The 14,362-nt window shown below is 42.6% G+C and overlaps 1 protein-coding gene across 3 annotated transcripts in view; it reads left to right on the top strand.

The window, feature by feature from the left end:
- The first annotated feature begins 1,066 nt into the window (after positions 1-1,066).
- LOC109868845 (scavenger receptor class B member 1) overlaps positions 1,067-14,362 on the top strand; it is a 45,820-nt gene continuing 32,524 nt past the window's right edge. For 2 of the 3 annotated variants that reach the window (XM_020458569.2, XM_020458570.2), the window contains exons 1-4: positions 1,067-1,480; positions 3,248-3,408; positions 11,866-12,007; positions 12,131-12,334. In XM_020458569.2, the coding sequence (XP_020314158.1) occupies positions 1,367-1,480; positions 3,248-3,408; positions 11,866-12,007; positions 12,131-12,334 (621 nt within the window). In that variant the 5' untranslated portion in view covers positions 1,067-1,366. The remainder of the gene's footprint in view (positions 1,481-3,247; positions 3,409-11,865; positions 12,008-12,130; positions 12,335-14,362) is intronic. The other variant, XM_020458568.2, reaches the window with a different exon arrangement.

Below are 14,362 nucleotides of genomic sequence, written 5' to 3'. Positions count from 1 at the left end.
AGAAATGAACATTAAATTATCTGGCAACAGCTGGACATTACTGCAGTCAGCATACCAATTGCACGCTCCCTTCAAAACTTCAGACATCTGTGGCATTGTGTTGTGTGACAAAACTGCACATTTTAGAGGGGCCTTTTATTGTCCCCAGCACAAGGTGCACCTGTGTAATGATCATGTTTATGCAGCTTCTTGTCAGTTGGATGGATTATCTTGGCAAAGGAGAAATGCTCACTAACAGGGGTGTAAACAAATGTACAGTATGCAGACAATTTGAGAAATAAGCTTTTGTGCATATGTATTTCTCACCAATTCCACCCCTGCCCCTTCAACCCTCACTAGCTTTCCCAGCGGGGACACAGAGAGAGTCCTAAACTTCAAAATAATTCCTTTTTATAATTTAAAATGTGGTGTGTAGGTCAAATAAGTTGCCTTGAGGGTCCATTTGAATCAATTTAGGGAAAGTAGTCAGTTGTACAACTGAAATGTGTGTTCTGCATTTTGCCTTAATCGACATCCACGGCACAGGGGAACAGTGGGTTAAATGCCTTGCTCAGGGGAAGAACGATAGATTTTTACTTTGTCAGGTCAGGGATTCAAACCAGTAACCACTGGCCCAACACCCTAACAACTAGGCTACCTGCTGCCCCGATAACCTTCACAGATTTACACCCTTCCACTGGTCTCTTTTGGTCCAGACCATTTCACAACAATTTACACGTGGTGTTGTCCTTGTTCGTCTGTCTGTCCTCTGCCTGTCTTTGTCTGTCTGTCTCATAATTCACAACTGCAACAGAAAATGTGACAGATTAATATGTTGGGCTTTATCTTCATTTTCTGACCTGGTGCCTCATTTGCTAAATTTGCTTAGTTCTTATACAATTAGGTCTTAAAATGTGATTTTGCGTTAAATGTTGTGATTTATAAATTAAATGCGTTTCTCTGCTACGGTAATTAAACTACCCCCGCCCCCCCCCCCACCCACACACACACACACACACACACACACACACCATCCCCAGCGTGTCGGGAGGCGTGGCTTGAACGATATAAACACAGCGGTTCCACTCTGAGAGCCCTCACTTAACTTTAAGACCGGCATATCTAAATTTCTTTGGACTTTCAAATCATATTCTGGCGAGTGGCAAGGACCTTCAACACTTGCCATTCAGTTAAGGTGTAGGTGTATATTGGTTGACACTCCATATTCTTGAATCTTGTCTAGAGCTGCAATAAACCAGACAGCGTTCCAAACAAAAGCCACTGAACGACTTGGCTATAGCCGACAGCCTACATGCATTGTTTTTATGTAGCTATAGCTTGATTTAGTACATTTTTATTGGTGCCCAGTTAAACTGTGTCTATAGCTATGAATAAATCTAAGCTAGCAATCGGACTTTTAGTCGTTGGCACTCTGACGGTAGTTTTTGGAACAGTTCTAGTATTCGTTGGACCAATCATTATCGACAACCAAATAGTCAAGGTAAGTGGAGATTCAATTAAAATATTGTTTTTACCTATAGGTTTTTAATCATTTAAAAACCTCTAACGCAACGCCATTAATATTTATCCTGGTCAGTCACGACTAACGTATAGCGAAGTGCCTATAATGAACTTGACGTACATATTGGTGATTGATTTAATGAATTAGTTATTAAAATTAGGTTGATCCAGCCGGAGACATTACATACATGTAACAAAACAAAAGAAGTCGAGCAAGACTGACCGATACATCACAAACTCAATGCAATTAAAAACAGTAGCCATTTACAGCAATTTACAAAGATATCAATTAACAATTTTACTACAAGTTGAGTTTAATTGTTCATTTGGTTTTGAGGGAGATTTAAAAAAATATATTCACATTTTATTATTGAGCTGGAACAAAATGTAGCATTCCTTGATTTGATATTTTAATGATTAAAATGAAATATGTGCACGTTCGTATCAAATAGGTTATATCTTCTCTTAGTTTTAACAAGCAGAAACGTAAAGCTAAATAGTATGCACAATATTGTAAGAAGGTATATAATCACGAAGGAACTAGCCAAACATCTCATTCCAAAATCATGGGCACTATATGGGGTTGGTGCCTCCCTTTGCTGCTATAACAGCCTCCACTCTTCTGGGAAGACTTTCAACTAAATGTTGGAGCATTGCTGTGGGGACTTGCTTCCATTCAGCCACGAGCATTACTGAGGTCAGCCACTGATGTTTGGAGAGGTTTAGCTCGCAGTTGGCGTTCCAATGTGGTTGAGGTCAGGGCTCTGCAGGCCAGTCAAGTTCTTCCACACCAATCTCGACAAACCATTTCTGTATGGCTTTGTACACTGGGGCATTTTCATGCTGAAACAGGAAAAGGCCTTCCCCAAACTTAACAGAATTGTCTAGAATGTCATTGTATGCTGTAGCGTTAAGTGTTCCCTTCACTGGACCTAAGGGGCTTAGCCTGAACCATGCCTTTGCATGAAGCAGGTAGCATTCTCCTGGCATCCGCCTAACCCAAATTCGTCCGTCGTACTGCCAGATGGTGAAGCGTGATTAGTCACTCGAGAGAGCGCGTTTCCACTGCTCCAGAGTCCAATGGCGTAGAGCTTTACATCACTCTAGCCGATGCTTGCCATTGCTCATGGTGCTCTTCGGCTTGTGTGCGGCTGCTTGGCCATGGAAACCCATTTCATTAAGCTCCTGATGAACAGTTCATGTGCTGACGTTGCTTCAAGAGGCCGTTTGTAACTCTGTAGTGAGTGTTGCAACCGAGGACAGACGATTTTTACGCGCAACAGCACTCAGCAGTCCCGTTCTGTGAGCTTGTTTGGCCTACTTCACGGCTGAGCTGTTGTTGCTCATAGACATTTCCACTTGACAATAACACTTACATTTGAGCTGGGCAGCTCTAGCGGAGCAGAAATTTGAAGAACTGACTTGTTGGTAAGGTGGCTTCCTATGACAGTCCCACCATTGAAGGTCATTGAGCTCTTCAGTAAAGCCATTCTATTGCCAATGTTTGTCTATGCAGATTGCATGGCAGTGTGCTCTATTTTGTACACCTGTCAGCAACTGGTGTGGCTGAAATATCCGAATCCACTAATTTAATTAGTTTGATTCCCACATGGGTCACACACTTAATATGGGCTTCTGTCAGTGAGCCCCTCCCACAGAGCATAGAATGAGCTGTCGTACTGAACGCTATGTATATTTATGTGTACATATGTTTTGTATGGTAGTTAAATCATTGTCTTCTCCTCAGAACTTAGTGATAGACCCTAAGAATGAGATGTCCTACACCATGTGGAAGGATGTCCCTGTCCCCTTCTTCATGACTGTCTATTTCTTCAATGTCCTGAACCCTACTGAAGTCCTGGCTGGAGAGAAACCCATGGTGGAGCAGAGAGGACCCTATGTATACAGGTAGGCCTTCACACCTGACATCTTACCCCAGCTCTCTATAACCCTTAACACTGTCCTATGGTGGAACAGAGGGCCCTTCACCCCTGACCTCTAATCTCTTACCCTTAGGCAGTACCTGTTTCCCATGGTGGATTAGAATGTGAAGAAATAAGTTGATCAACATCTTAATCTGAACGATCTGTTGCATGAGCCTCATTGCTTTTAAACTTTTTGGGGGATGTAGCCTGGTTATATGAATTTTGGAGCAATCATTCCACAACTGTCCCAGAGTGTGTTGGGATAGGCTATTTCTTTCTCGCACAGAACAACAAGCTGACCAATAAAATAGGGGATCTTTTGTGATATGGGGGATAGTAGATCGACGTAGGCTATTGATTTTTCTTTTTATTACTACTCCTGTTGGCTGAGGAAAAGTAAATGTTGACAGTTATTCTAACAGGCTGTGTGTGGGTTTCAAGTTCGGGGAAGTTAATTCTCATCACCTTTATAATAAAGCATTCCATGCATCCTTGCATTTGCATACTTCTGTAAGATGGCCTACTATCCCTAATTTTTTATTTTTTCCCACCTTTATTTAACCAGGTAGGCAAGTTGAGAACAATTTCTTATTTACAACTGCGACCTGACCAAGATAAAGCACAGCATTTCAACACATACAACAACAGAGTTACACATGGAATAAACAAACATACAGTAGAAAAAAATAAGATAATCTATATACAGTGAGTGCAAATGAGGTGAGAAGGGAGGTAAAGGCAATAAATAGGTAATGGTGGCGAAGTAATTACAATATAGCAATTAAACACTTGTATGGTAGATGTGCAAGTAGAGATACTGGGGTGCAAAGGAGCAAGATGCATAAATAAATACAGAATGGAGATGAGGTAGTTGGATGGGCTGTTGACAGATGGGCTATGTGCAGTGATCTGTGAGCTCCTCTGACAGCTGGTGCTTAAAGCTAGTGAAGGTGATATGAGTGAGGCTATTTTATAAATGACATCACCGAAGTCGAGGATCGGTAGGATGGTCAGTTTTACGAGGGTATGTTTGGCAGCATGAGTGAAGGATGCTTTGTTGTGAAATAGGAAGCCGATTCTAGATTTAATTTTGGATTGGAAATGTTTAATGTGAGTCTGGAAGGAGACTTTACAGTCTAACCAGACACCTAGGTATTTGTAGTTGTCCACATGTTCTAAGTCAGAACTGCCCAGAGTAATGATGCTGGACGGGCGGGCAGGTGCGGGCAGTGATCGGTTGAAGAGCATGCATTTAGTTTTACTTGTATTTAAGAACAGTTGGAGGCCACAGGAAGAAAGTTGTGTAGCATTGAAGCTCGTCTGGAGGTTAGTTAAGTATCCAAAGAAGGGCCAGAAGTATACAGAATGGTGTCGCCTGCTTAGAGGTGGATCAGAGAATCACCAGCAGCAAGAGCGACATCATTGATGAATACAGAGAAGAGTCGGCCTGAGAATTTAACCCTGTGGCACTCCCTTAGACTGCCAGAGGTCCGCACAACAGGCCCTCAGAGTTCAGTGTGAAATCGATCAGAGAAGTAGTTGGTGAACCAGGCGAGGCAATCATTTGAGAAACCAAGGCTGTTGAGTCTGCCAATAAGAATGTGGTGAGTGACAGAGTCGAAAGCCTTGGCGCTGAATACGGCTGCACAGTAATGTCTCTTATCGATGGCGGTTATGATATCGTTTAGAACCTTGAGTGTGGCTGAGGTGCACCCATGACCAGCTCTGAAACCAGATTGCATAGCGGAGAAGGTACGGTTGGATTCGAAATGGTCGGTAATCTGTTAATTTGGCTTTCAAAGATCTTGGAAAGGCAGGGTAGGATAGATATAGGTCTGTAACAGTTTGGGTCTAGAGTGTCCCCCTTTTGAAGAGGGGCATGACCGCGGCAGCTTTCCAATCTTTGGGAATCTAAGACGATACGAAAGAGATTGAACAGGCTACTGATGGGGGTTGCAACAATTTCGTCAGATAATTTTAGAAAGAAAGGGTCCAGATTGTCTACCCCGGCTGATTTTTGCAGCTCTTTCAGAACATCAGCTATCTGGATTTCGGTGAAGGAGAAATTGGGAGGCTTGGGCGAGTTGCTCTGGGGAGTGCAGGGCTGTTGACCGGGGTAAGGGTAGCCAGGTGGAAAGCATGATCAGATGTAGAGAATTGCTTATTGAAATTCTCAATTATAGTGGATTTATTGGTTGTGACAGTGTTTCCTAGCCTCAGAGCAGTGGGCAGCTGGGAGGAGGTGCTTTTTTTTCTCCATCGCGTTTAGTGTCCCAGAACTTTTTTGAGCTACAGGATGCAAATTTCTGCTTGAAAAAAATAACCTTGGCTTTCCTAACTGCCTGTGTATATTGGTTCCTAACTTCCCTGAAAAGTTGCATATCACGGGGGCTATTCGATGCTAAGAACGCCACAGGATGTTTTTGTGCTGGTCAAGGGCAGTCAGGTCTGGAGAGAACCAAGGGCTATATCTGTTCCTGGTTCTTTTTTGAATGGGGCATACTTATTTAAGATGGTGAGGAAGGCACTTTTTAAAGAATGACCAGGCATCCTCCACTGACGGGATGAGGTCAATATCCTTCCAGGATACCCGGGCCAGGTCGATTAGAAAGGCCTGCTAATGTGATTGGATATTTAGGCTAACAATAACTCAATTACTGTTCACGCAAAATACTGTTCAATGCAGTGAGGAGTGGCTTAGAGTAGGTAGGCTATAGGGGTTATCACAGGAAAATATAATTCTACTTAATTATGACTGGAGACATTAGCACAGTCTTTAACAGGCAGGGGAAACCACACCGGCACAAGGCGATCAAAAATGATAAAGAACAGCTCTGGCAGCTTTACTGTACGTTCTGCACACAGTAATTTTCTGATCCAACAAAAGCATCTGCAATATACATGTGACCCATGACAAAACAACTTACTGTATTTCTGTCAGGATGCAGTGTCCTGTCGCTGGAATCTGAGCCTTGCTCTCTATATGTGACTACTGCATGGTTAAAACACTTTGCTGACTGCTCTGTGCAACGTATCCATGTCCAAGATACGGGGCGGGGCGCACCTAGGAGGGTTGTTTTTCTTGGCTGAAGTATCAGTCAAATGCTTCTTCTGTTTTTACTTACTGGTGACATGCCCTCTGCTTGACAATATCTTCCTGTTACCGGTCACGGCATTTAACATGTATGTTCTTCTCACTGCGAGAAGGACACAAGTATAGAGGAAGGGATGAGCGGAGGGTTAGAGTGGGCGATGGCCTTGTCCCCTTTTTTTAGGAGGGGGAACATTGGTGCTCCTGACACTGGGAGGGTCTTGATTGGTTTTACTTGCCTCTTGCCGCCTCGCCTGCTTTTTTAAAATGTCAAAAGTAATCGAGGCAAGGAAATGTGGAAACAAATGCGTTTTGTATGAAATTAGACTCCTCAATCACGTGTTGAGGCAAAGTATTCAATGTAGTGAAAACAGTTCAGAAATTAACACTAACTTTAAAAAGATTACTTTTACATAATTCTGACTTGCTATGAGACTCAAGTTGAGCTCAGGCGATATCCTATTTCCAATGATCATCCTTGGTCTTTCTACAACTTGATTGGAGTCCACCTGGGGTAAATTAAATTGATTGGACATGATTTGTAAAGGCACATTCCTGTCTTTGAGGTCCCACAGTTGACCATGCATGTCAGAACAAAAACCAAGCCATGAGGTTGAAGGAATTGTCCGTAGAGCTCCGAGAAAGGATTGTCGGCACAGATCTGGGGAAGGGTACCCCAAAAAATTCTGCAGCCCTAAAGGTCCCCAAGAACACAGTGGCCTCCATTCTTAAATGGAAGAAATTTGGAACCACCAAGACTCTTCCTAGAGCTGGCCGCTCGGCCAAACTGAGCAATGGGGAGAAGGGCCTTGGTCAGGGAGGTGACTCTGACAGAGCTCCAGAATTTCTCTATGGAGATGGGAGAACCTTTTCAGAAGGACAATCATCTCTGCACCACTCCACCAATCAGGCCTTGAACTCTTTGGCCTGAATGCCAAGCGTCATGTCTGGAGGAAACAACATGGTACCATCCCTGCGGTGAAGCATGGTGGTGGTGGCAGCATCATGCTGTGGGGATGTTTTTCAGCGGCTGGGACTGGTAGACTAGTCAGGATAAAGGGAAAGATGAATGGAGCAGAGGTCCTTGATGAAAACCTGCTCAGGATCTCAGACTGGGGTGAAGATTCACCTTCTAACAGGACAACAACATTAAGCACACAGCCAAAACCATGCAGGAGTGGCTTCGGTACAAGTCTCTGAATGCCCTTGTGTGGCCCAGCCAGAGCCCGGACCCCAATCGAATGGCTCTGGAGAGACCTGAAGATAGCTGTGCAGAGACACTCCCCATCCAACATGACAGAGCTTAAGAGAATCTGCAGAGAAGAATGGGAGAAACTCCCCAAATACAGGTGTGCCATGCTTGTAGCGTCATACTGAAGAAGACTCTATCTGTGATCGCTGACAAAGGTTCTTCAACAAAGTACTGAGTAAAGGATCTGAATACGTTTGTAGATATTTCTTGTTTTTGTATACATTTGCAAAAATGTCAACCTGTTTTTGCTTTGTCATGTGTTATTGTGTGCAGATTGAGGTGGAAAAAATATTTTAGAATAAGGCTGTAACAAAATGTGGAAAGTCGAGGGTTCTGAATACTTTCCAAATGCGCGGTACATGGGTGGAATCCCAAAATAACTAAAGTTATAAACAAAATTAGCTAGTTGTGCAATACATTTTATAAGTAAAAGGATAAGGAGCATATTGTTTTTAAATGTGTGCGTGCTTTTCTCCAAGAAAGCACCACACCCCTTTTTTGAATCGGCTGTTATCTGCCGGGAGGATAGTCTTGTGCTTCCTCTGCTGAAGAGCCATTTTATGCATCTGGAATTTATTTTATTAGTATCCCCATTAGCTGTTGCAAAAGCTGCAGCTACTCTTCCTGGGGTCCACACAAAATATGAAACGTATGAATAATACAGAACATTAATAGTCAAGAACAGCTCATGAACAGAACTACATCCATTTTCTTTAAAGGCACATGTATCCTACATATCAATACATGCACACAAACTAGGTCAAATAGAGGAGAGGCGCTGTGCTGTGAGGTGTTGCTGTATAGTTTTTTTTTTTTTAACCAGGTTTGTTTATTTGAGCAATATGAGATGCAACGGAGTTCCATGCAGTAATGGCTCTATATAATACCTTACGCTTTCTTGAATTTGTTCTGGATTTGGGGACTGTGGAAAATACCCTTGGCGGCATGTGTGGTGGGGTAAGTGTGTCAGAGCTGTGTGTAAGTTGACTATGCAAACAATTTGGGATTTTCAACACGTTTATGTTTCTTTCAAAAAGTGATGCTGTCATTCTCCTCAACTCATAGCCAAGAGAGATTGGCATGCGTAGTATTTATATCAGCCCTCTGATTACAATGAAGAGCAAGAACATTTCTTCCCCTGTCACTCAATTGAAGGTTCATGGCTGTAGTTTAGTGTCAGCTGTGGAACTCCGAGCCCTGTGGGGCCAAATGCATGGCATTCTTCTCATCCTTTCACCCTAGGAGCGAGGGATGAGGAGGAGGGCACTCTTTTCCTAGTGTAATGGGATGATGGTGTAGACTCAATCCCTATTTGATGGTCTCCCTCTTCCCACTCTCCTGCCTCTCCTCCCTCTTGCTTTCTCTCACTGTCTCTTGCAGTTTTTTGTTGTCATGAATCTTGCTCTGGAGGCAGCTCTGCAGAATGGTCACTAGCTGGCACAGCCACAAAGTCATATAATCGTATTTTAACCTGAACTACACTGCTAACCCTAATGCCTAACCTTTACATTTTTACAATATGGCCTATTTTGACTTTGCAGCTGGCCCATCTAGTGGCAATTGCTCAGTTCTTCCTCAAGGACAAGACTCATCCCAATAAAAGCCAATTTTAAATTTTTGTATTTTCTTTTTAAAGATAATTTTAAAAAATATGGTCAATCCGGTCTCTATTGGCCATACAGCATTTACTGCGATGTGGCCTCTGCAGAAGTCAAGGGCATTCATACCTCTTGTGCTTCGCAGAGCTGTTGTCAAGGTAGTGAGTTTGTTTGTACAGGATGTACCGCCCTCACCTACCGTCAACCAATCATGTCAATACGGAGCTATACAGAGCCTTCCGCATTGTTACAAAACTTCAGAGGAGCAAAGCGATGTGGTATAGAGCTTGATTTGGCCCCCGCAAGCCTTCCGAAGGCGCCACAATTGCGTCACCCTCCATACGGAGCCTCCATCCACATCTCCTGATCAAGCATACATGGTCTTTAATAAATGTCAACCAGCCTTTCTCTGTCTCTTAGCTTCAGTCACCCCTGTCTATCGTATACTCTGAACCCCTTTCCGTATTGATCTGGCCTCTTTCACCCAAACACAGAGACTGTAGATGGTTACGTTTTCAAACGGAAGTCTTCTTTCTCTCTACCTTTCCTCCCCTTCTCTTTATACTCCAACTTCTCTCAAGTCCTCTCCTGTTTTTGTCTCTGTAAGCTAATTGGTGCCAATCTCAGTGGAATCCCCTCGGTAGTTAATAAGCCAAACAGTAATGAACCAGTGCTGATGGGAGGAAGGGCTGCTTTTTAGACCTACAGTGATATGAAAGTATTTGCCCCCTTTCTGATTTTCTTTACTTTAGCCACATTTTGGATACTGAATGATCAGATCTTCAACCAAACCCTAATATTAGATTAAAGGAACCAGAGTTAAGAAATAACACAATTACAAATTTCATAAACAAAGTTATGCAACACCAATGGCCCTGTGTATAAAAAGTAATCTCTCCCTTACACTCAACTAACTGGTTGTGCCACCTTAAGTTGCAATGAATCCAACAACTCTTCCTGTAGTCGTTGATCAGTCTCATGTTGCTGTGGAGGAATTTTGGCCCACTCTTCCATGTAGAACTGCTCGAACTCAGCTACATTTGTGGGTTTTCAAACATGAACTGCTCGTTTCAAGTCCTGCCACAACAGCTTCATTGGGATTAGGTCTGGACTTCAAATGTGTTGCTTTTCAGCAATGTTTGCATAATGGGACCCATGTCGTCCAAAAAGTTAGACTTTTGACTGTCCATAGAACATTCTGTCCGTAGTACATTCTTCCAAGAGTCTTGATGATCTTCCAGGTGCTTTCTGGCGAACTTAAGTCAACTTTTTTGAATGAAATGTGTCCCATTTATCTTTGGTGAAAACAAAACGCTGCATTCCACAGTAAGAACCTCATACCAACAGTCAAGCATGGTCGTTGTAGTGTGACGGTTTGGGGATGTTTTGCTGCCTCAGGACCTGGACGAATTACCTTAATAAAAGCAACCATGAATTCTGCTCTGTATCAGGATGTCATGCAGCAAGACAATGATCCAAAACACCCAATCAAGTCTTCATCAAAATGGTTAAAAATCAACAGATTTGAAGTTTTGTAATGTCCAGACCTAATCCCAATTGCGATGTGTCAGGTCTTGAAATGAGCAGTTCATTCTTGAAAATCCACAAATGTAATTGGGCAATTACTTTTTCACACAGGGGAGTTGGGTGTTGCATAACTGTTAGTTAAATAAGTTAAGTTTACAAACAACAAAGTATACTTTATCTAATGTTTTGGTTGAAGATCAGATAACATTCGGAAAGCAAAAATAGAGAATCAGAAAGGGGGCAAATACTTGGTTAATTCAATCCTGTCTGCTGGAAGAACAGTATGTAACGACTGGCCGTGGGAGTCCTCCAGCCTCGGTCCCTGGAACCTTAACTATCTGAGGGAGCGGTCGTTAGCTTAAACCTATGTAATCACTTCTAAAGTGCTAGACTAAAGACAACGTACACTCTGGGTCCAACAGTCAAACTGTGGCTCTTAGCCTGTACATAGAACACTATGTATATGTATATGTATATGTATATGTATATGTATATGTATGTGTGTGTCAATTGGCAACTCACAATGAGGAGTCGGGGGAAGTGTGTGTATGGGGGGGGGGGGGGGGCAGGCATTCTGTGTTAGATGGCTAGTGCTTAGCCTGTGTGTGTTCTGGAGGTTGACTTCGGGGCATATGGTGTCCAGTTTTTGGGGTTCAACATTCTGTGGCTCTGAGCCTGTACATGTGGACCATTGTGTAACAATTAGGTCAGTTGGGGAAAAATGGGCTCTGTGGGGGAGTGCATAGTCATGGGGAAGTATTGACAGGCTTTCCCCTGCAAGCTCACTCTCCTCTCATTTCCCAATGCGTCCCTCTTATCCCTATCAGCTATTCATTCAGAGCTTCAGTCAACTGTAATGTACTATTTAACAATCTATAAAGTAATCATAAACGCCTTATACTAGCTGTAAAGTTTCTGTCCATTTACATCTACGGTCAGTTTGAGGTTTACCTGGGTTGTGTGTGTTTTCAGGAAGCATATTCAGAAGCGGAACATCACGTTCCATCCAAACCACACAGTGTCGTATCTTGAATACAGGAGCTACTTCTTTGAGCCCAGCATGTCAGTGGGCAATGAGTCGGATGTGGTCACCATCCCCAACATGCTGGTGTTGGTAAGACGGCACTGCAGAGTACACACACACACACACACACACACACACACACACTAATGTATAAGAACTGGACTTCTATGTCTTTGCTCTCATCTCTCCCTCACCACCACCTCTGTCTCCCAGGGTGCAGCAGTGATGATGGAGAACTTGCCGTTCGCAGTGCGTCTGATGATCAGCACCACCTTCAAGACCTTTAAGGAGGGACCTTTCCTTACCAAGTCTGTAGGAAAGCTGATGTGGGGCTACGACAGCAAGCTGGTGGACTTCCTCAATAAATGGCTCCCTGGGATGCTGCCCTCCACTGGCAAGTTTGGCCTTTTTGCTGAGGTGAGCGAGAGGGTGGAGGAGAGCAAGCCATTTTAGACGGGAGGGAGGTGCGTGGGTGGGTTTTCCTATTATGTAATTCACTGACGGACCTTAAAGAGCTATTGAAAACCTGTTAAACATTTCCAGTTGATCAACAAGCCAACGTTAGCCAGGTAGGTAAGTTAGGCTAACCAGTTATCATGGCCAGAGTATGTGCCCAGGGGCCTCAACCCCCAGAGTGCCCCAATTTTTATTGTTATGATATGGGTGCTGATTTAGGGTTGCCACATGGGTGGACACTACATTACCAATTCCACACTCCATTCTAGAGGTCGACCGATTATGATTTACGCCAATACCAATTTATTGGAGGGCCAAAAAAGCCGATACCGATTAATCGGCCGATTTTTAAAATAATAATAATAAAATCTATATATATTTATTTTTATTACATTTGTATTTTTATTACATTTGTATTTTTATTTGTAAAATTGACAATTACAACTACTGAATGAACACTTATTTTAACTTAATATAATACATCAATTTAGCCTCAAATAAATAATGAAACCTGTTCAATTTGGTTTAAATAATGCAAAAAAAAAGTGTTGAAGAAAGTAAAACTGCAATATGTGCCATGTAAGAAAGCTAACGTTTAAGTTCCTTGCTCAGAACATGAGAACATATGAAAGCTGGTGGTTCCTTTTAACATGAGTCTTCAATATTTCCAGGCAAGAAGTTTTAGGTTGTAGTTAGTTATTATAGGAATTATAGGACTTTCTCTCTCTACCATTTGTATTTCATATACCTTTGACTATTGGATGTTCTTATAGGCACTTTAGTATTGCCAGTGTAACAGTACAACTTCCGTACCTCTCCTCGCTCCTACCTGGGCTCGAACCAGGAACGCATCGACAACAGCCACCCTCGAAGCAGCGTTACCCATGCAGAGCAAAGGGAACAACCACGCCAAGTCTCAGAGCGAGTGACATTTGAAACGCTATTAGCGCGCACCCCGCTAACTAGCTAGCCATTTCACATCGGTTACACCAGCCTAATCTCAGGAGTTGATAGGCTTGAAGTCAAACCGCAGAGCTACTGGCAAAATGCACAAAAGTGCTGTTTGAATGAATGCTTACGAGCTGCTGCTGCCTACCATCGCTCAGTCAGACTGCTCTATCAAATCATAGACTTAATTATAACATAACACATAGAAATGCGAGCCTTAGGTCATTTATATGGTCGAATCCGGAAACTATCATCTCGAAAACAAGACGTTTTATTTTTTCAGTGAAATACGGAACGCTTCTGTATTTTATCTAACGGGTGGCATCCATCAGTCTAAATATTATTGTTATGTCATAATTATGTAAAATTCTGGAAAATTAGTTCGCAATGAGCCAGGCGGCCCAAACTGTTGCATATACCCTGACTCTGCGTGCAATGAATGCAAGAGAAGGGACACAATTTCACCTGGTTAATATTGTCTGCGAACCTGGATTTCTTTTAGCTAAATATGCAGGTTTAAAAATATATACTTCTGTATATTGATTTTAAGAAAGGCATTGGTGTTTATGGTTAGGTACACGTTGGAGCAACGACAGTCCTTTTTTGCGAATGCGCACTGCATCGATTATATGCAACACAGGACACACTAGAGAAACTAGTAATATCATCAACCATGTGTAGTTATAGCTATTGATTATGATTAAGTTTAATGCTAGCTAGCAACTTACCTTGGCTTCTTACTGCATTTGCGTAACAGGCGGTCTCCTCGTGAGGCAGGTGGTTAGAGCGTTGGACTAGTTTAACCGTAAGGTTGCAAAATTGAATCCCCGAGCTGACAAGGTAAAAATCTGTCGTTCTGCCCCTGAACAAGGCAGTTAACCCACCGTTCCAAGGCCGTCATTGAAAATAAGAATGTGTTCTTAACTTACTTGCCTAGTTAAATATTCAATAAAGGTGTAGAAAAAATAATCTACAAAATTGGCGTTCCAATTATGAAAACTTGAAATCAGCCCTAATTAATCGTCCATTCCGATTTAATCG

The sequence above is a fragment of the Oncorhynchus kisutch genome, linkage group LG23 (assembly GCF_002021735.2).
Source record: "Oncorhynchus kisutch isolate 150728-3 linkage group LG23, Okis_V2, whole genome shotgun sequence".
Taxonomy (NCBI): domain Eukaryota; kingdom Metazoa; phylum Chordata; class Actinopteri; order Salmoniformes; family Salmonidae; genus Oncorhynchus; species Oncorhynchus kisutch.
Note: the sequence above shows the minus strand (reverse complement) of the source record. Positions and strands in the feature narration are given on the sequence as shown.